The sequence below is a fragment of the Prionailurus bengalensis genome, chromosome F2, assembly GCF_016509475.1.
Source record: "Prionailurus bengalensis isolate Pbe53 chromosome F2, Fcat_Pben_1.1_paternal_pri, whole genome shotgun sequence".
In the NCBI taxonomy this organism is placed as follows: Eukaryota; Metazoa; Chordata; class Mammalia; order Carnivora; family Felidae; genus Prionailurus; species Prionailurus bengalensis.
The window spans coordinates 22,758,905-22,786,334 of NC_057353.1; the positions used below are offsets into that span (position 1 = coordinate 22,758,905).

Below are 27,430 nucleotides of genomic sequence, written 5' to 3' on the forward strand. Positions count from 1 at the left end.
CTCTGATCTTTAACTTTGAAAATTGAATTGTTAGTTCTTCTTTAGTCCCTTGGACTATAAGTTTCAGTCATGAATTGTTTCCTTGGACTCTGCTAGAATTAATAACAAGCTTCTCAAAACCATTATTTAATACTTAAGTCTTCTAGCCTATGAAATTCTTCTCAAGAACAGAAATAACAAAAGTATAGTTCACTGTGGGGTGCCTGGGTGGCTCGGTCGGTTAAGCGTCTGACTTTGGCTCAGGTCATGATCTCACGGTTCGTGGGTTCGAGCCCTGCATTGGTCTCTGTACTGACAGCTCGGAGCCTGGAGCCTGCTTTGGATTCTGTGTCTCCCTCTCTCCCTACCCCTCCCCCACTCACACTCTCTCTCAAAAAATAAACATTTAAAAAAATAAAAAATAAAAAGTGTACTTCACTGTGAAAGTAATAAATGGCCAGCACTAGAAACTAAATACATAAGGTGAAAAATGATTTTATACAACTCAAATATGTTAAATGATAGAACACATCCTGGAACTATAAATACAGCATAGCTTTACCGCTGATAGTCTTTATATGTATGCCTATCACTTCTGAAGGATTTTTTTAAATTTTGTTTTTGGTGAAATTTTGTTCATTCTCTGACCAGTCCAGAAAATTGGGGTATTTTCTAGTCAAACAAGTCAAGACCTCTTAAAAATGTGAGCAGAAAGTTTATTAACTGGTATAAAAATTTTAAGTAACATTAAAATTACCCAGGAAAGCTTCAAAAATCTTGCTTTACAAATGTTAGAAATGGTCTTAAAATGTTAATACTGAACTTACAGTTTAAGTTTCCTAACCTTGATGAGACTCAAACTTTTTATTATTAACTTCTGAAGAATGTAATTTACCATAAAAACAACTCTGACAGTTAAATGAATATATAGTCAGAAATATTGCTACTCTCAGCATCAAATATCGAGGAATTTTTCCATCCCTAGTGATTTGCTATTGTCATTCTGTCATTACATGATAAGTACCAAGAAATACGTATTTTAGTAAATCATTTGTTAGTGAATAATATCTTATACAAATGAAACCGAAGAAGTTTGAATTTTAAGATGCCGTTCTCCAGAGAAAATATCCTAGGTTTAGAATTTGTTTCAAAATTGTGGAAAGGGCTTAGCTTTCACGGCTGTCTTTGACATCATCTGGCTTTTCATCACAGCTGAGTCTGGCTGAGAGGCAGAGATTCGGCTCTGGGGCTGCCTGCCGAGTGACCAGTCCTCCCGGGTCCTTCAACAAGCCACCTTGCCTCTGCTTCACTGGTTTTCCGATTATAAGATAGGAAGACTAATACTTCTCTGTGTATGTGTGAGAGCATCACATTTGTAATAAAGTCCACGTCTTCCATCATTTATACCTCTGCCTTCCACCCCAAACATAAGAAAATGTATGCTGTAGAAAAAAAGCAGTAAGCCTACCTTGGTTAAACTTGAACTTAGTTTGAACTGAAATCTGAAAGATTATTTTAGTCAGCATCAAGTTTTAAGCCTTGGAAATCATCTTAGATGCTAATGGTAAAATTTTCGCACTCAAAGCATTGTTTCATCCGTTGGTGCCAAAATTCTCCTCGTGAAAGTTACCACATTTAAGGAACTTGTGTGGACCTAGAATGGATATGTGATTTGTCTTGTCAATTAACGAAAAACAATTTCTTCTTCAAAAAAGCATTTTTAACTTAGCTGTTGGTTTTTCATTACAAAATGCTTCCTAAATCTTAAACGACATGTCCTGTTGAAAATTACTTCTGACTATTTTCTTGAAATTATTCTTTCACAACTTATGGAATAATATATGGGCAATGTATATGTGACCATGTGCATATACACCTGTATAACGTATTTTAAAGTGAGAAGATTTTAAGAGATTACAGAATAGAAAGAAAGAATGCGACATTCAAAGCATGGATACCTTAAATGACAATTTAACCCACCAATACATGGACCATGTTGTAGTAATTTTAGTGCAAAGAGACATGTATTTTGTGTTGTGTGGGCCACCTCTTGAATGAGACTGACTCTGCAGAAGGCCAAGGACCACAGGAGCCTCGGTGTAGCAGAAATGAAAATAAAGGCACTACGTATCTTCGGAACTGGCCCGTAAATTTTCTTTCTCTTCTTCAGAGTGTGGCAATAACATGTGTTCAGGGACTTGGGCCAAACGGTTTTTGAAGGTTTATGTAGCACTGAACATGACTTGGTAAATATTTGGCATGTTTACAAACACATTCTGAAATATTTACATCGCCATCTATATAAAAATAAAGCTGTGAACAGCTGGACAAGAGCACTGATCTACTCGCCGAACTTTTTTCCAAGTTCCTTGACATCGAGGATTGCCAATTGCTTGCCAGTGGAGAGTTTGATTTCTGAAACGATATTTTGAAAATGGCAGTTACGCTAAAAGCAAACCAAAGAGAATTCTAATTTACAGAATTATAAATTGAGGGGTTTTGTTGTTGTTTAAAGAATGATCATATTTGGAGTTTTGAAGTGCATGACAAATTGAAATTTAAAAAAACAAAGTGATCACAAACTGAGTTTCCCTTCTTTGGGTTCTGTCAAAGCAAGTTACAAATTCATCTCTATTTGAGGACACCCTCGTTGAGAGAGCAGTTTGAGGTTACCGTGTTCGTTTCTCTCACTTGACCTGAATATATGAAGTGTTACACAGAGGAAAATGGCTCCCTAGTTCATGTGTATTAAAATTGGAGGGCTCTGCCCAAACGATCTTTTGTAATGACCTCCAACTCTTTGATTCCATAATGAAAAACACGGGAGAAGCGGGAAGAGCGAAGCCAGATTATTAAAATTATTTTTTTTTAAGGGCACTGGAAATTCAGCCAGGGTTCAAGGTACTTTATGGATACAAATTAAATTATAAGTTCATTTAAAGACAAAATATAGATGAGATATTCAGAAAAATTTAAGTCTAAATATCTGGTTTCTTACCCGCTTTACTGCTCATGTCGTGTACTCCTTACAAAGGCTATTAGGCACAAGTGACTAATAAACATAAATTCAAGTTATTAAATATTAAAATACACTTTAGGAGTAATGACTAGCTGAGAAGGTTCACCTTTTACCTTCTAATCTGTACTTTTACCAGTTCCACCTGATATACTTAAAACTGTAATCTACGTGTGACCGAAATTGGCCCTTGTCCGATAGCTGACCAGCATGAGGTCTACTCTTCTCTTGGTTAGGAATAGTGCCATTGGATTTAACTGATAAATGAGTACAAGACTGGGATAGATATTCAGGGTAATTAAATGTTTTCAGGGTCAATTCTTTTGGCCAATCCATAGGTTTCTATCAGTTTCTGATCCTGCAAACCTGAGTCCACCACTGTCTCAGCCGTGGTTTTATGACCACCCCACTGAGCAGTGGTTCTGAAACATCACTGTGGGAGTGAATCATCTGGGCAGGGGTCAGCAAACCACAACCTATGGGCCAAATCCAGCCTACCTCTTGTTTTTGTGTGGTCTGTTAGTCAAGAATCGTTTTTTGTTGTTTGTTTTAAAAAGTCAAAAGAGGGGCACCTGGGTGGTTCAGTCGGTTGAGCGTCCGACTTCGGCTCAGGTCATGATCTCACAGTTCATGAGTTCAAGCCCCACATCAGGCTCTGTGCTGATGGCTCAGAGCCTGGAGCCTGTTTCCGATTCTGTGTCTCCCTCTCTCTCTGACCCTCCCCCGTTCATGCTCTGTCTCTCTCTGTCTCAAAAATAAATAAACGTTAAAAAAAATTAAAATAAATAAAAAGTCAAAAGAAAATCAAAATAATATATCATGACACAGGAAAATTATATGAAATTCGAATCTTCGTGTCCACAGATACAACGTTAGAACAGAGCCAAGTGCATCTGTTCAGTGTCTGTGGCTGCTTCCATGCCACGATGGTAGTTGAGTAGTGAGACAGACCATACGGCCCCCAAAGCTGAGAGTATCTACTCTCTGCCAACTCCTGACCTCGAAGATTGTTAAAAATCCACCCCCAAAGACTCTGATTCCATTAGGCTCACGTGGGGCTTGGGAATCCGTAGTTTTTAAATCAGCATCCAAAGAGGTTCGGATTCAAGTGGTTTTCAAAACACTGCTTTGGAGTGATCATGTTTTCAGTGGTCATTTGGCAGCATGGTCCGAACCAAGATCCAAATTTACCCATTCATCACTGATACAGAGCCTCTGAGTCCCGCAGTGTAAGCGGGGCCCTGGATTCAGGAATTGCTAGACAGAAGATTCTCCTTACTTGGATTTTGACTTCCAAATCATGCCCTGATTTGCTGTTGAGGACACAGGACAAATATCTCCAAATAAAAACCAGAAAGACCCTTCAGCGAATGTCTCTCCCTTACCCATCCGAGTCCAGGCCATCTCCAGAACAGCGAAGGCTCACAGAGTTCATAGCTGGGGGTTGGCAGTCCACGCACACCGTGTACCCCTCCCGGAGATACTGCATCCATCGAGTCAGGGGTCGGTTTTCCAGAGCACAGTGATGAGTCAATGACTCAGTCTTGAACTCCATACAGTATCTAGAGCCAAAACAAAAACAAAACCAAAAACCCACAAGAGTTGCAAGTGCTGTCATTAGCGGTAGCCTAATGCCGCAAAAAGTCTCGGGAAGGCTGCAGGCACCGAGGATATGTGACAGACTGGAGAAGGTAGCGCCGGGCACTTTCCCAAGCTACGGCACCAGTCACACGATGCCTTGTCAAGCTTCTCATTTGCCGAACGAAGACGATGGGTGATGTCCGACTGGAAACCCCAGTGAAGTGTGTGGTGCTTTTCCAATCCATGATCGAATGACCTGGTCAACGTGAATTTGCAGAAATTTGGATATCCTGTATCCCACCTAGTCTGACCACCAAATTGTGTGCAAAAAGCATATTTCCGTAGGAAAATGGCCCTCAATAACTTTGCTGATATCTTAGAGAATGATAGAAATCGAATAAGAACTGGCTTGAGCTTGAAAACATGTAAGCCCCCGGAGAGCTTGCCCTCGATGCCCCGAGCAGCACCCAGGCTTTTCTGGCCCCGCGGGCCCTCCCTACGCACCCCACCGGCTCACCTGCGTGATTGGCAATGACGGTGAGTTTAGACTCGAACCCAAGCATCACAAATTGGGCATCACAGATATTGGGCATCGCAGATAAAAGGAAATGGGAAGCAGAGATGTTTTTCTGTGACAGAGGCTCGTGTCGCCTTATGCTGAACTGTGGAAATCTCTGCGTGACTGGACTCCAAAAGCCCGGGGGGAGCATCCAGACATGCGTGAATATTTTAGAGCCTTGTACTAAAAAGCAACATGATTTTACAATTCTTCAGGGAAGCAAAACATATTAAAACTCCTGCACATTGCATTTTTAGTTCTAATTAAGTAAGCTACAATGGGCTAGTTTCTTATCCATGGAATTATGAGCTGTCCTAGGTTAGATGGAAAGCGACTGGAGAGTCTGCTTCAAAGAGCTTTAACAGTGCTAGGCCGTTTATTAGGTACCTTTAGGTCCTGAGGTAGGAAATTCTATGACGCAGCTTCAATCAACTTTCGACAGACAGCTTAACCCAGACGTCTCTTCATTATTTTCTCATTAAATTCTCCTAACAACGCCATGTGGTAGGCATTAATATTCTCATTTTTCAAGAAGAAAAACCAAGGTGGGACAACATCTCCAAGGTCTTACGGCTAGTGAGTGGCCGTGTGGAGGTCTGAACATACAACTGTCTGGTGTCCCTATGCTGACAGCTGAAGAGGGGACTGCAAGTAGGTCCAGAGCTCCCTCCCAGCCTGTGCCTTCCTTCTTGATAAAAATCCTCAGAGCTGAGGTGTGGGCCACATTCAAACACATGGGTGCTGGTGTCCGTGTTCCCGTAATGACTATAAGAGGAACATCCTTAGTATGATTGAGAAAGTGATATCCTCATTTTATATAGCGTGTGTCTTGTTGATCAGACCTCAGAGACAAATCTTTGCAGCCCCACAAAAACAGGGCCCAGCCCTGTGGTAAAGAATCACATTTTATCCAGAGTCAAAGAACAAGTAACAGAAGAAAACCCATCACACCTACTTGACCTTTATGGGCTGACTTGACCATACACTGGAAAAGCAGGAGCTGAAAAACTCAACCCAAACAATACAAAACAAAAACAGCAAATTACCCGCTGTCCTCTGTGTCTGTAGACCACTGTGGAGATGTGGATTGTCGTGTTCTCTCCTTGTTGAATGCAGAGGTAGTTATGAAGGCAGGGACTAGAAAAGAGAGAATGGCATTGCACACGTGCAGCCTAAAGCCCTCAGAATGACCTTTCCCAAACTTGGCGTCTGTCCTATCGAGGGCCCCCCATCCCTAAGTACAAAGGTCCATGACACACCACCAAGGACTGAGACGAGGCCAAGGTACAGTGTCCCCAGAACCCAGCTCAAAGACTGTGTGGACACAGACGGGCAGCTACAGGCAGGCTTGTCCACGGTAACAAGTAACACTGTGTGAAAAGGGGGCCAGGGTTAAAAAAATACAAGAGGAAGCCATAAAAGATGCAGAGGAAACCAAGGGGGAAAAGGGAGAGAAGGTTTTTTTTTTTTAAATGAAAGGAAGAAAAATAAAAGAGAAAAGGGAAAGATAGGAAGAACAAAGTAAGGGAAGAGGAGGAAGAAGACAAAAGAGAGAGAAAGGGGGATGTAAGGAGAAAAAGAGACAACCAGAGAGAGAGGAAATGTGAAAAGGAGAAAATGGAAGTAGCAGAGGAAGGAAATGTAAGTGCCCCCCCGGGTCTCTGCAACAGCAGCCTGGAAGCCTTGCTGCCTGCCCCATGGTCTCAGAGTGACTGCCTAGTGCTGGCCAGCACATCGTCCTCCCCGTGCCAACCCTCAGCCTCGGAGAAGGAAAGTCAGTTTGGCCCTCTCCTCCTTCCTGTCCCCAACCCCAACCCAACTCACTGCTCTAGACAGGAGAGAAGAAAGGGAGCCAGGAATCCTCGCCTCCCACCTCTGCTCTCTTCTTTCACTGATTTTGTTTGTGCGTCTCCTTCCTATTTGCTGCTAAGTATGGGGAGGCATCTGTCCCTATGTACAGTATAGCACCTGGAGATAACCTTCCGATGCCACTCTGCTGTCACCTCAAGAAAGACAAGGCTTCGCCCTTTCCATCCCTGTGGCCCTCACACGTTTACGCACTTAGCAAGCATGAAGGCAACGAATGGTGGCTTGGTGGGTGAATGATGTCACGGAATCGCCACTGGCACACACAGATCCTACTTCCCTGTGGTCTTCTGTTCCCACACTGAGCCTTGCGGCTGAGATGGCTCAACAATCCTTCCTCCCTTTCGTTTCAGAAACTGGACCATCCCAGGAAGGGCAGACACCAGCTGATGTTGGCTTGCGCGATGCCAGAGTCATCGTGAGCAAGCTGGCCGAGGGTACCAGCTGGAAAATAGATGCCTCGAGCCGACGTGCTCACTTTACCTGGCTCCTTGTTGCCACAAGATGGCAGCCCTAATTCTTTTTTAGACTTTCTGAAGGAGGCTTTTTCATATTACTGGGGAACGGAACGCAGGAGTGGCCTCATACCTGGCGGCCTTTTCCTCCTATGAGTTGCAGGTATTGTTTGTGTCCTGGGTGCTTTGGTGCTCAGTCTCGTCAGTCCCATCTAGCGTGAGCCCTCAGAGTCTCAGCTGTGAAGCTCTGTGGCTGCGCTAACGTGTTTCATTGTTTTCCAGAGAACACGCCCCTCTTTCTAAATGTGACCGTGGCTTTGGAACTTCCAAAATCCACGGAGGGAATTGAAAAGGACACGTAAGCGCGTGTATGTTAGGATCCTACCGCCTCCCTCAGACCTCGTCATCCGAAACACGAACATCTGAAGGATGTTAGCTTTCCCACCGGTTCTTCCCGTTCCTGTCCTTCTGCCGCGTTTCCCAGGTTATTCAGTGAGTGGACGATTCAATTGCTGCTAAGTCCACGTGGCCTTGTACCAAACTATGACATTTTCGGGATGTGTTTCTTTAGCTCAAAACATTTATTTGATCTCCTCATTTGTACTGCATGTTTTATTACAAAAGTTCAAAGGCAATGCACCTAATATATAGCTGGGGGGGGTGTGTGTGCAGGGAATGAGGTTAGGAAGGAGAGGGCAAGAATGGGACTATAATATCTGATATCAAATCCTTTAAAAAAGCGCTGTCATAATAATAATGATGAAGGTGAACAGTGACACCCTTCTAGGTTTCCAGGCATAATGCTGAGCACCTTTCATGTGTTAATGCCTTTGACTCTTAACAACAGCCCTCTGGGATAGGTGCTGTTATTTCCCCCATTCCACAGATGGGGAAACTGAGGCACAGAGAGGTTGAGGAGCGTGTTTAAGGCTCCCGTCTAAACATGGCAGGGTCAGGCGGTGTCTCTGAACCCACGCTGTCACTGCCTGGAGACTAATGTCATGTGGATCACAAGGTTTCACTATTTTATGCAGCATATTTCCTATGAATTGCTTACATTCTGCTTGATTTTCCCTTTCCGTCCCTAATCACTATCTTTAACATGAAGTAACCTTTAAAAGAGGAAAAGAGGGGGCCCAGCTGGCTCAGTCGGTTGAGTCCCCAACCAACTCTTGGTTTCGGCTCAGGTCATGCTCTCACAGTTCAGTTAGTGAGTTCGGGCCCTGAGTCGAGCTCCTCTTGAACAGTGCAGACAGAGCCTGCTTAGGATACTCTCTCTCTCTCTCTCTCTCTCTCTCTCTCTCTCTCTTCCTCTATGCCCCTCCCCCACTCATACTCTCTCTTTCTCTCTCAAAATGAATAAACTTTAAAAAAGTAAATAAAGAGGAAAGGGGACTTGGTGAGCCCTTTCCCGAGTCCCCTCAGGCCCCAGGAGAGAGGGAGGGGTGGTGTGGGAGCTGTGGCCCTGGAGGGATGGGGCAGGCTCACGGCACAGATTAACGGCACAGATTAACGCTTGCTAGGACAGCACCTTGTATGCTAACAGCCTGCTTATTTACAAAGTACCTTCTCCTCATGTGTCACTGGTCTTCACAAAAGCTTTATACAGAGAGGTGCCACGAATGAGGTGATGAGGTGCTCTCGGCAGAAAACTGAGGCTCAGACAAGTTAAATGAAGGGAAAATACATAGTAAATGATGAAGCAAGAACCCCAACACAGGAGATAGCTTCTGGGTCTTAAGATCTACCGTCCACATTCAGTGTCAAACCTCTGAGGGTATGACCCATCATAAAAGCAAGCCAATGGGGCACCGAGGGGGCTCGGTCGGTCGGTTAAAGTGTCTGACTTCGGCTCAGATCATGATCTCACAGTTCATGGGTTCAAGCCCTGCATCGGGCTCTGTGCTGACAGCTCGGAGCCTGGAGCCTGCTTTGGATTCTGTGTGTGTGTGTCTCTCGGCCCCTTCCCTGCTCATGCTCTTTCTCTCTCTCAAAAATAAAAAAAAAGCATTAAAAAAAATTTTTTTAATAAAAGCAAGCCTGTAACTCTGGGACCTGTCTCTTCTGTGTCCTAGCCCCTCAAGACCTGGGCTTGGTTTGGTGGCACATTTTGCAGACAGGGGGCACTTTCTCCCCACATGATTCTTCAGAAAATAGACCAGGAGCCAGATTGCCTGGAGGTCTCTGACCCAGCACCGCTTTTTAATATTAATTTAATTTAATTTCCATTACTTAAGAGTGGTAAGTAATTTAGAAATTATTTTTGCCTTCAGTTCCACTGCAGCTTACGTGTGGAAGAACGTAGCCGGGTGCCCGGGGACAAAGGCTCTCAATAAAAGCTAGTTCCCCCTCCTTTCCCCTTCCTGGCAACAATATTCAAATGTAATAGAGTCTTTGTTAAGAGGCTATTTGCCAACTTTTCTGGCATCCTTTCAGCCTACCATTGTTCGGTTTTATAACAACTCGACTTCTAAAAGCGTGGCGCGGCACATACTTACTTTGAACATGAAAGTAAATTGAATTTGCTTAGAAAATTTCATAAAGTCCTCTGACACAATGGGGTGTCCCCAAAGCAGGCTTAGAACCACTGGTCTGTAGGTACAGTGTAAACGAGGACAGAAGGAGAACATGACAGAACACCAGCCTGGACACATACAGGTTATGATACACATCGATCTCCTTTCAGAAGGAGTCCATATGTACAACTAATACAATCATATGGCTTTTTGGATTTGTTTTTATGATAAAAATATAGTCAAGATATGCATTAAAGGAAACGGGAAAAATTCAATAGCTACCTGATCTTCATTAATAAGAGAGCTTCAGGGATGGGGTTTCATTCACTGGCCTCACAGGGCCTCCCTATTTCTACTCATTTACCAGAACCTGTAATTGCAATTTTATTTTATTATTATTTTAATGTTTATTAATTTTTGAGAGAAAAACAGAGCGGAAGAGGGAGACACAGAATCCAAAGCAGGCTCCAGGCTCTGAGCTGTCAGCACAGAGCCCCAACGTGGGGCTGGAACTCACAAACCACGAGATCGTGACCTGAGCTGAAGTCGGACCCTCAACTGACTGAGCCACCCAGACGCCCCTATTTTATTATTATTTTCTAAAATTTTTATTTATTTATTTTGAGAGCAAGAGAATGCATGGGCAAGTGGGGAGGGGCAGAGAGAGAGAGAGAGAGAGAGAGAGAATCTCAAGCAGGCTCCATGATGTCAGCACAGAGCCCCATACGGGGCTCGTTCTCATGAACCATGAGATCATGACCTAAGCCAAAACCAAGAGTTCGATGCTTAAATGACTGAGCCACCCAGGAGCCCCTATAACTGTGATTTTAGCTCTAATGATAACAGGAACAGCAAAGCAATATCAGGAAGAAAAACCCTGGGGCCCCTGGGTGGCTCAATCGGTTAAGCATCCGACTCTTGGTTTCAGCTCAGGTCACGGTCTCATGGTTTGTGGGATGGATCCCCGCATCGGGTTCCATGCTGTCAGGGAGGAGCCTGCTTGGGATTTACTCTCTTTCCCTCTTTCTCTACCCCACCCACCCCCACTCAAAATAAATAAATAAAACATAAAACTTTCTCTCAAAATAAATAAATAAACTTAAATTGTGTTTTGTTTTGTTTCTTGTAAAGAGGGAAAACCCCACAGGATTTAGAGCCCTGAGATCCAGGGTTAAATTCTGGAAGTCCTTCACAAATGCTGTCACCTCCCTGAGCTCCAGTGTCCTCTTGGTTTCAAGGATAATGATGCTATTCTACCTCCAAGGTAAGCAGAATAATGGCCTTTCAAAGGTGTCCACATCCTAATCTCCAGGACCCGTGAGAATATTACGTTATTTCATCAAGAAGAAGGAAAGTTGCAGATGGAGTGAATGGTCGACCTTAAAATGGGGAGATTATCCTGGATTTTCTAGATGGGCTGAATCACAAGAGTCCTTCAGAGAGGAAGTCGGAGGACGTTACTACAAAAGGAAGCACAGAGAGATGCAATGCAGCTGGTTGTGAAGATGGAAAAGGGGGCATAAGGGGGCATGAGGAAAGGAATGTGACAGTCTCTGGATGATGGAAAATGCAAGGAAATGGACTGATTCTCCCCTAGAGCCTCCAGAAAGGAACACAGCTCTGCCAACACCTTGATGTTAGCCCAGGGAGACCTGGGTTGAACTTCTAGCCCACAGAGCCCTAAGATAATAAAGTTGTGTTGTTTTAAGCCACTAGGTTTGGGGTAGTTTGTTACAGTAGCCACAGGAAACGAATAGGCTCTCCTACAGGATTGCTACCAACACTGAATCAATAATGTCTGTAGGAGCTCTCTGCCGTGAAAATGTGAGGGATTGCTACTCCATGCACCAAAGGCTCCCGCTCTGTGCATAGAGTCTAGTAGGGCGCAGGGCATAACAGGTGACCACTCAGCAGGACGGAGAGCCCCCGGGGGAGGTGGGTGCTCCTTCGCCACGCTTCCACACCAATCTGAGCATTCTTCTATCATGGCACTTGCTCATCACCCTGAGTTACAATTAGCCGTGATATGTTTGTTGTTCGAGTCTTTTTCTCCAGACCCCAGCACAGTGCTGGCTGTTGTTAACGCTCAGTGGATCTTAAGTGAATGCATAGGAATCACGGTGACACAGGGCTTAGGGCAATCCACCAAATTCGATTTTCATGTCACTGCTCTCGTTTCCCTTTTGTGGCCCATCATTTTCCAAGGTGCGTTCCACAGAACACTAATGATTCACTGAGATCCCCTTGGGAAAAGGGTCATTAATTTTTTTTTAATTTTTTAAATGTCTATTTATTTATTTTTTAAAGAGAGTGAGCAGGGGAGGGGCAGAGAGAGAGAGAGAGAGAGAGAATCCCAAGAAGGCTCCATGTTGTCAGCACAGAGCCTGATGTGGGACTCGATCTCACAAGCCGTGAGATCATGACCTGAGCCAAAATCAAGAGTCGAAGGCTTAACCCCTTAACCGACTGAGTCACCCAGGCGCCCTGGAAAAAGGGTCATTTATTCAAATAAGGGGGGAAAGCAGCCCATACCGTATTTCCCTCTTACAGAATGAAAATGGTTATTAGCATAATAAAGCTTCTGAGAAGTTCTTCCATAGAGAAAACTGTCCGATTTATCCCACATTTTCCTGACCTACACCCTGTTTTGCATTGGCAAGCTTCTGCCTTCAGGAAAGTGTCATTTAAGTGATCCAGCTGTGAGTCGGGACTCAGGGAAGAACCACTAGCCATACTTGGGCGAGAGCAGTGGTTCTGGAACCTCGGTGAACAGCAGAATCCCCTGCAAGCCTTGTTACAAGCACAGTGCTAGGCCTGGCTCCAGCCATTCTCATCTCGTGGGTCTGGGTGGGGCCCTGGGAACTTGCATTTCCAACAACTTCCCAGGTGAGGCCGATGCGGCCGGCTGGGGACCCCACTTTAGGAACCACCAGACTGGAATATTTGAGGAGTCCTGTCCCCCCTGACGAGCTTGTGACAGCGGTCATCATTTCTAAGACATTACAACAGGAAAGTGCATCTCAAGGACCAAAGTAGGGCTGCAAATGCCAGTGCCCCTGGCCCACGTAGAGATTTCGCCTCTCTTCCCAAACTGGATTTCACCTCACCTTAGTAGGAAAGGAGGCCACTGAGTCCAGATTTCTCCTGTTGGTGTTAGTTCAAAGTCACTAACATTTTATGGGGAGTCACGTATGAAGACTGCTGCTTTAGAAAGTCCTCTTACTGGAGTTCGGTGGGAGGGGTGGGAGACAGGGAGAGGACATGTGGAGGAGGACAGGGGACAGAGGAGCAGCCACCTCCAGGCAGAGAGGAGACCCCCAGGGGGCAGGGGACGGGCTCAGTGCTCCCTCGTGCCCTTGCTCCATGTTCCATAGCCTTCCCTTCCCTGGCCTTCCTGTCTGTCTTCCTGTGACCTGAACTAAGCCGAAGAGATACGGAGAACCGGGCTTCGAAGCGGTCTGTGGCAGCCTGGTGAGCACTGAAGGGTCAAATGTACTTCAGAAATACTTTCTACCAGCCAAACCCTGTAATTGAGCAAAGTGGCTGCTTTCCTGATACACCAACACTAGGTTTTAAGAGGCATTCAAAAAATCAGTAATGTCCTAGAGCGACTTCCTCCCTGAGCATTTTCTACAGTGCTTCTGCAGAGCTCACGAGCTGAATGTGGTTTTGTTCCATGACCGCGTCTGTGAACACTAAACTATTTCCCTGGGAGTCGAATCTGACTGCCGTATCCATGAGAGGCCGCCGCCCTGGCCCTTCCGCTACCCACTCCTCTACCAGACCAATAGTTTCTTTTCTTTTCTTTTTTTAATATTTATTTGTTTATTTTTGAGAGAGAGAGCGTGAGCAGGGGTAAGGGTTGGGGGGGTGGGGTGGGACAGAGAATCCCAAGCAGGCTCTGTGCTGTCAGCACAGAGCCTGATGTGGGGCTCAAACTCAGAAACCATGAGATCAGGACCTGAGCCGAAACCAACAGATCGACACTTATCTGACTAAGCCACCCAGGCGCCCCCAGAGCCATATTTTCAAATCACAGCTCTGACCACAGCAGAAAATGCTACAGTGGCTCTTAAGATAAAGACCAAAATCCTAAACAGGGAGTTCCGGGGCCCTGTACTGAGGGCGGGTGTCAGTACAGATGCTTCCTCTCTCAATGCCAGCCTCACTCTCTGTGCTCCCCAGACTCTGGCCTTCCTTCAACTTCTCAGATGGGCCTTGTGCTTCCCCATATTATACAAATGAGCCAAAGAGGGTCCCTGGGTTGTACACTTCCTCACAGCAGGCTGAGACCTGTTAGCTCCGAAGACTCCTGGCAGCAAACTCAAATTTTTATGCATCCAATTGTTTTTAAAAAGTGCCAAACAAGCAGATTTTTAGCCATTTAGGCTCTGCCTGCCTTTCATACCCTGTGAAACTACAGCTGGCACCTGTGGGCCATTGATGAGCTTAAAACCTTGTAGATGTAAGACCCCAAGCTGCTCCCACCCTTGCTCTTTGAAACTCTGCCCCTGACACTCCACATCATGCTGGAGTTGACATCACTTAGACACAGAGCCCTGGCGGATTCCTCTTCTCCCTTGTTGGAGGGTGGTCCCCACGACAAAGCCTCTGCACTCCCCCTTTCCTGCAACACTGTCCAAGCACTGCCTGATAAAGCTTACTGCCTATTACCACCTCTTGTGGTCATTTTCCCTAGATCAACCCCCAAATCCCTTGAAGCCCCTATACCCGATATCTGGTTCACCATGCCAGTCTCTGCCTGGAAAACTCTAGGCTCCTCAGCCTTACCTCCCCATACTTAGGGAAGTCCCTTCCCCTCCCCCTCCTGTGGTTCCCCTCCTCCCCCAAGACCAGAACATCTCTCTTGCTCAGAACACCTCTCCCTTGTTTGGTTCCAGTTGCACCAAATTGCAGCTGTAATTTTCTGGGATTACTTTCCTAAGATCATCTGATTATCTTCCCCTGCCACCAGACTGTGAGCCACAGGACAGCATGCTCCGGGCCAGTGTATGTCACCAGCATAGCCCTGGCACCAAGCCCAGTGCCGGGTATCAGGCAGACTCTTAATAAGTATTTGTGCACAGAATGAAAAAAAGGGCCAAGATGGCTTGATGAGGCCATCAAACGTTGGCCTCAACGTATGACGTTGGCATAAAAACGTCCAGGTTCCTATGAAAAACATACGATCTTTGTGATCCTGAGAAGGCAGTGTTTTCCTCCATCAGATTCAATCCAGATCAACACATGGTCGGTAGCCCTTTCGCTTATTTCTTTGTCCGCTTCCCATGGCTCCCAATTCATTCGTGAGCCGACTTCCGGTCCCTCCATTGGCCACACCACCACCAGCATGATCTTGCCAAATCACAAATCTGATGACAACAGCCCCAATTCAGCCAGCTTGAGGGGAGAACTGGGGTTTTAGGAGGGTAATTTGACATTGTTTAGAAAGTAATCATTTTTCTACTACCTTCACACGTGTATGATGGGTGTACCTGACTGAACAGGAATTAAAAGTGCAAGATGGATGGTTACCCTTAAGGGCACTTACTCCAGTGCGAAACGCTGTCATGCTCCCTGAGGTCGCCGCCTTGAGTTTGCCACAAACCACAGTGCACATGTCCTTTACCCCGAGCGCGCACAGAGAGGAAGGGGCCACCACTGGGTTATGAAAACACCGAGGGAGGGCGGCGTGGCCTAGGGAGGCACCGATGCAGCTGACACTCATTCCTTTATCAAGCATTTCCCGAGCTTCCTGCCTACTCCGGGCGGACCGGCCCAGCCCCACTGCCTGCAGCGCACGGAACTTTCCCCGCTCGGCTCAAGGCCTTTTACGGGACAAGACAGGGACAGTCACGACAGACAGCAAAGGCAGCCACCACCGCGAAAACCTCAGTACCGAAGGAGTGCCCGCAGTCCTGGCCCCGGGGCGTCGAGTAGTCCAGGCAGCCGGCTCTCTCTTCCAGGGGCGGGCAGGGCGCGCCGCCGTTCCGAGGCTCCTGCCGCACCGGGCGCCTCCGCACGCGGGCCGCCGGCTTGCACTGGTCCCCGCAGCCGCTCCAGGGGCTCCACTCCCCCACGATGCAAGGGCGAGCTGAAAAACAGCACGGTGGGATGGGACGCTCACCTGGGTGAACCCATTGGCCTCCAGGCTGCTCCCGCCAACATCCACAGGCCAGTTCGGCCCACGCAGGCCGCGCTTTGCCTGCGCCCCGGAGCAAGGAGGGACACAGTCACAGCGGGGGCTCAGATGACATGGCCTCCACCCGCCCTGATGGTTAGCTGATAACCGGCACCTCTCGGTGGCGGACCGGCAGCTACTCTGGGATCCTGACCGTGGCTCTGAGCCAGGGACGCACCCCAGGTAAAGAGTGACGCCTGCCTTCGGGTACTTCCTCATACTCCTCGGGCTTAGATAAGATCTTTGCTTCTGTTTTTCCTAGATTTTCATTTCATCCTCCCCTGCCCAGAACATTTTCATTGTAACAGCAGTACATGTTCATTGTAGAATACGTAAAGGGGAAAAAAAAAAAAAAATTCCCGAGTCAATTCTTATCCCCATCATGTGTCCGTAAGACATGGTTTAGGGCCACACCAAGGGACCTCTACACTTGAGGCTTCTCTTAGGTGCTCTACTATCATCCTTTATGCCTCTTAGACCCCGAAACTGTGAGGGCTGGAGTTTAAGGAAGAGCAACCAGAACCCACAGAAGTAAATAGTATTCATGGTCACGCATGACGAAGCAGAGTCGGGGGCAAGAATTTGGCTGTGGAGACAATGCTCTGGCCAGGACCGGAAAATCAATGCGGTTGTACATTTAACTTTCCCATTTAAAGTCTTAATGAAACTTTTAAAAAGACTCTAATGGGTTTTTAGGTGGCTTGAAACTGTAGCTAAGAAAAGAATAAGAAAACAAAAGATGTACCTATGAACTAGAGACGAAAACTCTTTCTTTCTCACAAAATGTGACCCACTTTCCCTACTATGTTCATACTTTCAAGCTTACAGCGTCTTCACCAAGAAAGCACTGTAACTTCTCTGAAATCTGGATTTGGACTTCTCACAGCTTGTACTTGAAGACTAATTTGGACCCACAGTGCTCTCCGGTTGAGGGTTCATGGATATGGGAAGACCGATCGTTTGGCAGCACATATCTAACCCTGACATGAAAAGGGTCACATACAACATAAACATGTCAGTAATTCAAAAACTTCAGACTGTTGTAAAACATGCATTTATTCATCATCTAAAAACTCATAGGCACCACATGTCAAGTACCTAAGGGAGCAAGAATGAGGCACATGAGACTGGTTCCCAATACCTGCTACCCGCATATCCTTCAGAAAATCAGTAACAGTCCACTTCCTGCTCCGGTCATTTCTTGTGGATCCCTCCCCTTTTATTTTCACGATCCCGTGATTTAATTGGGCCATAGAGCTAGCAGGATTTAAAAGAGTCTGCCGGGCTAGGAGCTGACTGAGAAGGACTCCTTCTGTCCTTAATTCTTCCAAAACCCAAATCTCTTCATCCCTGAATCTAGTTAGTCTTGCCCTGATGTGTTGGCCTTGAACGCTTAATAATGCACTTTATCTGTTTTTTTAAATTATTTTTTAGGGTTATTTATTTTGAGAGAGAGAGCGGGGAGGGACAGAGAGAGAGGGAGAGAGAATCCTAAGCAGGCTCCGTGCTGTCAGTGCAGAGCCCAACGTGGGGCTCAAACCCATAAACCATGAGATCTTGACCCAAGCTGAAATCAAGAGTTGGATACTTAACCGACCCAGACACCCCTAGTAATTCACTTTAAAAAACAAAACACTTGGGGCACCTGGGTGGCTCAGTCAGTTAAGCGTCCGACTTCGGCTCAGGTGATGATCTTGTGGTTTGTGAGTTCGAGCCTGGCGTCAGGCTCTGTGCTGACAGCTCAGAGCCTGGAGCCTGCTTTGGATTCTGTGTCTTGCTCCCTCTCTGCCCCTGCCCTGCTCATGCTCTGTCTCTCTCGGTCTCAAAAATAAATAAAACATTAAAAAAAATTTTTTTAAATAAATGAAAAACAAAACACTTATTTCACAGATTAACATTGGACATCACTGTAAAATAAAAATTTGCCATGGCATTAGCTCAGAATTTAGTGATCTGGCCTTGGTTTGAATACATGGTATCCATATTATAAAAGATGACATTGGAGACACTTTTCTGACTGAATTTAGTTTCCCGGTATCTCTTCAGCATTTGTGTCTCATGTGCAATGTTTAGTTTGACCCATAGTTAACGTCCTCAGATCACAGAATCACTGAATCAGTTGTTGTTCCTGTCAGTTCAGGTTTGACTTTGCAAAACACTAGGTCTCTGGTTTCCAATCCATGACTTTAACAGCCTCATAAAGAAAACCAGAAAGTTCTGGGTCCTGAACATCATCTCGATGGCTTCATTGTAAGATAAAATGAAAAAAGTTCACCTAGTAAAAGTTCACGACTAAAAAGATGTTCTGCAAAATATTTTGAGTTGGAAGAGGAATCTGAGATATTTATTCCTATTCTGCACAAAAGATTATATTCATGATTAATTTGTGAGCTTTAAAAAAATTTATTTTAATGTTTATGTATTTTTGAGAGAGAGACAGAGAGACAGAGCATGAACAGGGGAGGGGCAGAGAGAGAGGGAGACACAGAATTCGAAGCAGGTTCCAGGCTCTGAGCTGTCAGCACAGAGCCCAATGTGGGGCTCGAACTCACGAACCTGGAGATCATGACCTGAGCCAAAGTCGGATGCTTAGCCGACTGAGCCACCCAGGCGCCCTTAATTTGTGAACTTTTGATTGTTTGGGTTGCAATTCATCCTAGATCATGAGAGATCTTTGGTCACGGAGGCTAGGGGAAGTACGGGAATTTCTGACAGATTTATCATTTCAAGTCATATATTACAACTGCATGACACAGGCTTCCTGTGAACTCGTCCATTAGTATTCACATCTATAGCCAGCATATCAAAATATTCTTTCTTAAAATCTGACTTTCTCAATCTTCACATTTCACTAGCTGTTACTGGAGGTCAACAGACCTGGCGAGCAACATGATCGTCTCTGACTCCAGGCTTGTCACAGCTTCCCAATGTCCTAATGGTTAGAGTTTAACGACATCTTCCCACCCCTTGTACAATAAAACAAAGCTTAGGTTTAGTGGATGCCAGAATGCCGGGCAAGCCGTTTTCTTTCTTCCTTTGTTTCAACTCCATGGATTTGAATGCAAGTAACTTATTTGGGAGGTGGTCCCAAGGAGTGTAATAAGAACAGAGACAGAGAAGGAGACACTGAAGAGAACAGAGACATAGACCCCCTGCTTTAGTCCCAGTGGGCACCCCTGACTCCCAGCACCCTACGAAGTGGGATAATGGATAGATCCAGACTCAAGGATTATCAAATCCTTCCTGAGGTACCGGCTAGTCCCCTCTCCTCGAGAGCTTTCTGGTTATCAGATGTTCCTACCACAGCCACAGGGAGAATGGCCAAGAACAGTGAAGTGAGTTATATATTTCAGTAAGGAATCTGCACAAAAAAAGAGTTGAGCACATTTCACAAGTCCTAACAGGGGTATCCAGTCATTTCCAAGTACAATTACCTTACCAAAGATACCACTAATCTTTAAAAATATAATAATAATAATAGTAGTAGTAGTAAATGGCTTTTTAAACTCTCTTAATGGTTTGCTTTTGAATTTGGAATAAAATCAAACTCTTTGCTGTGGCCTACAAGGTGCTGTATGACCCAGCCTGTGCCCCTCCCCCGCTCACCCGGAGTTACCCCCCCCCCCCAGCCCCCACCCCACCTCCACTCCAAGCTCCAGCCACGCTGGCCTCCTTACACCAAACTCTGTCACACTCTGGAAGCTTGTTATGTGTTCCCTCTGCTGGGATTGTTCTTCCCACATTGGGCATGGCTGGGGTCGGTTAATTCCCTAGGTCCCAGATGAATTATTTCCTTTTTTTTTTAATGTTTATTTTTGAGAGAGAGAGAGAGAGAGAGAGAGCACAAATGGGGGAGGGGCAGAGAGAGAGGGGGAGACACAGAATCTAAAGCAGGCTCCAGGCTCTGAGCTGTCAACACAGAGCCCAACATGGGGCTGGAACTCATGAACCGTGAGATCATGACTGAGCCAAAGTTGGACTGTTAACCAACTGAGCCACCCAGGTGCCCCCAGATGAATTATTTCTTTTTCAGAGAGTCCTTCTCTGGCCAGTTTATCTAAGTACTCTCCCAGTGCCACCCCCAGCCTTCCACTTGCCACACCACAAAATACTTCCTCTCAGAGCTCAGTGTTCCCTGCTTTATAATATTTTCATGATTCATAATTATATAGCATACATATTTATTTATTGTATTTATTGTCATTGAGCTTTTCATTTCATGCCTTGTGCTTGGTACTTGGTAGCTGCTCAATAAATATTTGTTGAATGGATGGATGGACAGACGGACAGACAGATGGATGAAATGGCACTGGACAGATCCGTCCTCCTTCCTAAACAATTTTCTATGTTGAAACCGATTCTGGTTTGCTCCTATCATTAGTTAGAAGCCAAAGAACTGACTCAGGCTCCAGAGTGGGAAGGAAAGCTGGTGGAAGGACAGGAGCAAAACCAGAAATTCCCATAGCCAAAATATGGGAATTCTTTTTTTTTTTTTTTTAATGTTTATTCACTTTGTGAGAGACAGAGACAGAGTGTGAGCAGGGCAGGGGGCAGAGAGAGAAGGAGACACAGAATCCAAAGCAGGCTCCAGGCTCCGAGCTGTCAGCAACAGAGCCCGACGCGGGGCTCGAACTCACCAACTGTGAGATCACGACCTGAGCTGAAGTCGGACGCTCAACTGACTGAGCCACCCAGGCGCCCCAAAAATATGGGAATTCTTAACCTGGGCAAGAGTTGTCTGAGCTCTGCTGGCAAAGGTGCCCCCAAAGGGTGTTGCTGGAAGGAGCTTGGTTTTCTGTGCCTTCAGGTTACGTAGCTCTTGGCTTCTCCTGGCAGCCCCAAGTCCTTCAAATCCTTTCAAATCCATTTCTATCTCCTGTCAGTACCACATCTTGAAAATAACAAGCTTCTTTCATTTTATTATCAGTGGCATGGAGTGGTATTTCCTTTAATTTGATCCAAATTTCCCTCACTCAAGAATTTCAGAATATGGGGCGCCTGGGTGGCGCAGTCGGTTAAGCGTCCGACTTCAGCCAGGTCACGATCTCGCGGTCCGTGAGTTCGAGCCCCGCGTCGGGCTCTGGGCTGATGGCTCAGAGCCTGGAGCCTGTTTCCGATTCTGTGTCTCCCTCTCTCTCTGCCCCTCCCCCGTTCGTGCTCTGTCTCTCTCTGTCCCAAAAATAAATAAACGTTGAAAAAAAAATTAAAAAAAAGAATTTCAGAATATGGGGAAAAAATATCTATGTTTATCTTATCCGTGCGGCTCACGGACTTAATGTTTCAGTGGTTCGCCGTCCCTCTAGCATGGACTTTTCAGGTTGATGACTCCAGCTGTCGGACCCATCTTTCTATAGACACTCTGCCCTCTCAGAATGATCCCTGGGCCTTCTCCAGACCCATTCACAGCCTTGGTGAGTGGGGGCACCCAGAACTAGACACGCTATTCTGTCTTAGGCACCAAAAGGTAACTAAAAAAAACATATTTCTAATGTTTCTTGTTATGCTACACAAGCGCGCATGAACACACACACACACACACACACACACACACACTGAGCTGACAGCCAGAGTCCTTCATTTCATAAATATAGTTTGGGTTATTTCTTCTTAATATAAAACCTTGCTCTTATTTTCATGCAGTGTCTCCTTGGTTAATCACAGATCTGGCCCTGCCTGCTTGGCTCTTTGCCACCTAAAAGTTCAAGGCCACCCACGAACAAGTGCTTTCTTCCTCATGTTGTTAAGTTCAAATAGTCCTAGCCATTCCTGCGAAATACTCTTTTTAAAAAAAATTTTTTTAAATGTTTATTTATTTCTGAGAAAGAGAGATAGAGTGTGAGTGGGGGAGGAACAGAGAGAGAGGGAGACACAGAATCTGAAGCAGGTTCCAGGCTCTGAGCTTGTCAGCATAGAGCCTGGCGCAGGGCTCAAACTCACAAACTGTGAGATCGAAGTCAGAACTGAAGTCAGACCCGAGCTGAAGTCAGACGCTTAAACTACTGAGCGACCCAGGCACCCCGGAAATATTTTTGTAATTTACCCACAGCAGTACCATTACCACATAGCATTTGTTTCCTGACATTGTGTGGGAGAAAAATACAGCATCCCCTTTACCACACACACACACACACACACACACACACACACATCTCATAGAGACACAATTTTAAGTGTCATAGGCCTTTCTCTCTCCCTTATATATACCTTTTTCTGAGAAATCTTGTCAAATCTTCTCTGAGGGTCAAATGAGACTACATTGCCCATGTTCCCATTTGCTCCCTACCCCACCCTCCCTGGAAAGCTCCAACAAAATGATCAAGTATTTTTTTTTTCATCTTGCATAAACCATTACCTGGCCACCAGTGGGTTTTTTCTTTCTTTTGAGACATTAACTGGTCAAGTTCATGAAATGCTAGCGAGACAATAAAAAGGACTGCCTCGTTAGAAAAACAGAATTTTAGGGGCACCTGGGTGGCTCAGTTGGTTAAGTGTCTGACTCTTGGTTTCAGCTCAGGTCATGATCTCACAGTTTGTGAATTTGAGCCCCGCATCAGGCTGTGCATTGACAGCATGGAGCCTGCTGGGGATTTTCTCTCTCCCTCTCTTTCTGACCCTCCTCTGCTCTCTCTGTCTCTCAAAATAAATAAACTTAGAAAAATTAAAAAAAAAGGAAAATAGAATTTTATATACCATATAAACGCAGAAAAAAAGGTATACAAATCAGAAAGGTAATTATGCTTTTACTGGGTAGTAAATTTCCAGGGGAGTTGTTTTCTTCTTTTGTGCACCTCTGTATTTTCCAAATTTTCTGCAACAAGCATATTTTTCAGTGAAGGAAGGAAAATGTCATTTTTGAAAGGACAGGTGGCTGGGGTAGATAACATCCCCTCGGTGGAATGACGGCTCAGGTTGTTCTGACAACCACAAGAGCTGTCAGGGGACTGTAAAGAGGGGCAGGACACATTGTTTGCCCTTGAGGAGTGAGTCAAAGGAGAGAGAGGGCTCACTCACTCCACCAGTATTTATCTGGGGCCTACCCTGCAAAGTGCACAGCTTCTCATAAAGCCTCATTTCTCTGAGGGTCCAGATATCATGTTTAAACATGTGGGCTCCAGACTCAGAGTTCCTGGGTTCAAATCTCACTCCATCACTTATTAGCCATATGCCTTAGGACAAATTGCCCAACCTCCCAGGGCTCTGCTTACCATGGTGGTGGGTCGTGAGACCTAAGTAAGAGTACAGCTATGAGGTGCCTGGCACAGCGTAAATGCTGGAGAAGAGCTGACAATTTCACCCTCCTGCACTGAACACCCAGGGCTGCAGCCCAAGCCTGCAAAGTCAAGTCATGTTGAATGCTGGCGCCAGGCTCTGCTCATTTTTCCTGCAGAGACAAAGGCAGGGGAAGCCACACGCTGTCTCTTGGGCCGCTATGGTTCCAGGAAAGCCTCAACTTTCTAAATCACCATAGACTGTGACATCCTTTCCTTGGGTAAGCTTTGGAGCCCATAGTTTCAAGGACATTGCCCCTTCTCCTTCCAGTTATGAAGTCAGCAGATATGGGCCAGTTAGTTTCCTAGATTCCCCATAAATCTAGGAGAAGAGACTGCCTCACACAGGCTACTCAATTTTTTTCCTGCTCCACTTGGGTTAATTATGACTTTTTCCTGAACTCGCTCCTCAAAAATCTACAGCCTACTGTTTCTGTGATCTTAGAATGCAGACTCTAGGACCACAAGTGTGGTGAGCCTGATATCTAAGAAGTTCTTCCAGAGCAGGGTATAGATTTGTCCCTCCTCTACCTCTCCCACCCCTGGTCTCGCACAGCCAATGGAGAATTTTTCTATTCTTCTGTTGGGGGGGAGGGTCAGTAATGGAGGTATAGAATTGTTGTTGAAACCTATGCCGTCACCATAACGAGATTTTTCTGAGATCATTTGTCTCAGAAATTTCTGGCAGTTCAGCACATCCATAGGCCCAATAACTTATTTTTATTTTTACAAAGTAAAAAAAAAATAATAACTTCCTATTTAGAAAGAGAAATTCCAGGATTTCACCTCTTAGCCACACCAAAAAAAAAAAAAAAGTGTTTACAAAGAAGAAAAACATCAGAAGGAAGAGAAGTAAGGCATTCTTAATTCTACAGACATGGCTCATTTTTGGTTCACATATAATGTAATTTCAGTCAAAAAGGTTTCAGACAGCATCATTAGGTAACATCACATGGGGTAAGGAGAAGAGATTCTAAGGGTCTTAATGGTTCTATGTATGTGGAGTGACTGGCAGGCCCTGAGCTGCTACACCGTGATGTATTTTGGAGTAAATCACAGCCATGCGCCACAGATGTGGCAGGTGGCAGCCTGAAATCAGGCACAGTGGGTTCAGATGTCACCGTGCTGCCCATTCACGTCCACTTAGCAATGGGGGAGCCCTGGGAAGGCCCCAGCTCCCTCATCTGTAAGCCGCTCCCACAGGCCCCGAGAGTCAGCACAGTTATGACGCTGGCGTGGGGCTGAGGCACTGAGCATCTTAGCTCCGTGGTGCCCCTCTCACCCTCAGCTCTGCAGGGAGAGCAGGCTCCGTCTTCCAAGTGGCCCACTTCCAACTGTGTCTATTTTCTTCCTCTTCTCCCAAGAAACTTCAGGCACAGAGAATTTACCAACTAGGAGCCTTTTAGGTCCTGTGTCTGCTTCTGCTCAGGCCTGCGAGGTTCTCCGCTAACTCCCTGGGGAAGGGCATAAGGCTGAATATGCTTTTTAAGATTCTTTTGGGCCCCTTTCTTTGTCTGGTTTCAGTTCCCCATGCCCACTGTTCACAGCTCTTGTCCAGGCACCAAGTTGCTGTGATTTCTTTCTGAGCCCTTGCCAAGGTGATAAGGTCATCTCTTTGCTCCTACGTACCCAATATATCCCCACTCCCAAATGACAGACTCTTTGTTTTAATATTTCTACCTCCTGGACCAAAAGTAAGGGATTTATTTGTGACCACGTACAGACAACTCCTCATAGCACTGTAAGGCTTCACTGGAAAGTTCTTCTCATGACTCTGGTCTGTCCTTCCCCATGCCTCTTCTGTGCCCGAATCTCTCCATATCTAGCTGCGTTCACTGTCTGTCCTGCTGGCCAGGGCAGCCTCAGGGCCCCGCCTAGTTCCCGGCACAAAAGGCAGACACCCACAGGTAACTGCTGAATGACCATGTGATACTTTCCTGCTAGAATTCCCCTTCCCCTTCTAGAGACTTCTTGCTCATTCTCCAGGACTATGCTGGCACATTACTTCCTCTGGAAGGTCTTCTGAGTTTTTCCTTTCTTGCCTCTTGGATCCCTTATTTTGGCACTAAGCACGTAGCAGGTGGTTAGCAGGTGTATTTCCCTGCTTGACCGTGAACTTGTAGGGAGCAGAGACTGTGTCTTCATCTTCTTTGTATCCCTGTGCTTACCACAGACTAGGGCACATTATCTGGTCTTCAGGAATTCTGTATTTACAATGTAAGTGAATCACTTGTGAGAAAGTGATTCTGCCATAGTGACAGAGGCTTTGCTTGAGGGACCTAGGTAACTGAGGCAAATGGGAGTGTTAGTAGGATGCTCTGCAGGGGCGGGGTAGGGCTGGGGACCCTGGACACTACATTTCCTAAATAACTGACTCTTTACCTTACTTCAGTAGCAAAATACCGTGGCCTTGGAGCAGAAGAGGGAAAGAAGCTTATCAAAAAGAGAATCAATATTCACAAGTAAATCATTAGCTTTCAAGCAGGGTCAGGGAAATCTTAATGTTTTTCAATCGTGTTCCTTCAGTACCAGGTCTGGGTGATACCTTGCCATGGGCCAGTGGCCTCTTCCAGCAAGGCGGAGGCAGACAGCGCCCTCCCCCGGTTCCCCGAGGAATGACGCAGACCCGCGGGTTACTCTCCCAAGAAGATGCGGAGGAAGTCACAATGTGGAAGTCCTTGAGGTCAAACCCTAACGTACACGAGGCATTTTGGGTGATGAGATTAACAGGAAACAAGGCTACTTTCATTTCTAGAGCTGGCTTCTCTCAGGTAAACCTTGTTCTTTAGAACCATACTCCCCATTTCATCTTTTAATTTAATTAAATCAACATCTATTGAGCCCTTAACCAGGGGCTGTGCTACTGAGGAAAATTTAAAGATGAAAAAGGCGGACCCTCAAGGAAAACCAGCAGGATTAAAATATAATAGGAACCCCCAGAGAAAACCCTTTATCGTGCTAGATAGAGAAAAATGAACGCAAGGAGCAGATCAAACTCCTCTTATGAGAAAGGGGCTGTGCTACTTGCTGGAGTCTAGAGGTGAGGACAACTGTGGTCCTCCAAGAACTTGCTCTGCACAAGTACTCTACCAGAGCAAGCCCTTGGCTCTGAGCGGGAGAATTACACACCCCTTCCCTTATCACTTGTCACAAGTCACTTCAGATCCCTGAGGGTTAACAGAATGAAAATGGTGGAGCCTGGCTCAGGGGCATGCCCTTGGAACCTGGCATGCCATCTTCCCAGGTAGGAGGTGGCCCCACCAGACTGGGGTTCCTGAGCCCCAACAAGCTTCCAGGAGAACAGATGGCTCCAGGCCCTTCTATCCAGGTTCCGGTGGGGAGAGGTGCTTTGGAGTGGTTATGTCCACGTGGAGAGCACTGCGAGATCCCTGGACGCAGGTGTAGCTGAACGGAAGGGACTGGACAATCTGTGCCTGGACACAAGGAGCTGGAGGACCCTAGGATGGAGGGAGCTAGAGGTACCTGGGTGGAGGGGTCACGGGTAGGCCAGGCTAGACGGTCTGGACACGCCAGGATGGAAAGGGCTGGGGGAGGGGGGGGGGGTCCTGGCTCTGGGGGCGCGGTCCTTGCTGTGGGACCCTGCGCCCTTCGGCTGCTGGTGAAGGGCCGACGCCCCACCCTCGGCGCCGCCACCCACCTGGGCACGCCCTGGCGTAGTCGAAGCAGCAGTCCCCCGTGAGGCGGCAGGCTTGGTCGCAGAAGCACGTCCCGTAAACCCTGTCCAACCTCCAGCCACGCACGAAGCAGGCGGCGTCCCGGCCCGGGCAGCAGCGCCCCGCCTCGGCGCAGCCGGCCAGGGTCCCCGGCCACAGCCGCGCCAGCGCGCACAGCGCCATCCACAGGGTCCTCATGGCCAGAGCTCCGGGCGGCGCCTGCCGCGCCGCAGATCTTCGGAGCGAGCGGTGTGCTCCTCGGAGAGCGGCGGCCCGGAGCAGCCCCAGCGGCCCGCGACGCGCAGCCCGGCCCGGCCCTGCCCCGCGCCGGGCCC

At 46.5% G+C, this 27,430-nt stretch overlaps 1 protein-coding gene across 2 annotated transcripts; it reads right to left on the reverse strand.

Annotated features, from left to right (window-relative positions):
• Positions 1–674: 674 nt before the first annotated feature.
• On the reverse strand, positions 675–27,430 carry SBSPON (somatomedin B and thrombospondin type 1 domain containing). 2 transcript variants are annotated; one of them, XM_043601200.1, is made up of 6 exons: positions 27,080–27,400; positions 15,872–16,066; positions 6,182–6,272; positions 4,381–4,557; positions 2,329–2,394; positions 675–1,633 (listed from the first exon to the last, which is right to left on the reverse strand). In XM_043601200.1, the coding sequence occupies exons 1-6, from the start codon at positions 27,291–27,293 to the stop codon at positions 1,615–1,617; spliced, it is 762 nt and encodes a 253-aa protein (XP_043457135.1). In that variant the 5' UTR covers positions 27,294–27,400; the 3' UTR covers positions 675–1,614. The 2 variants fall into 2 exon arrangements, with proteins under 2 accessions (XP_043457135.1, XP_043457134.1); XM_043601199.1 differs by having other exon boundaries at positions 675–2,394; positions 27,080–27,430.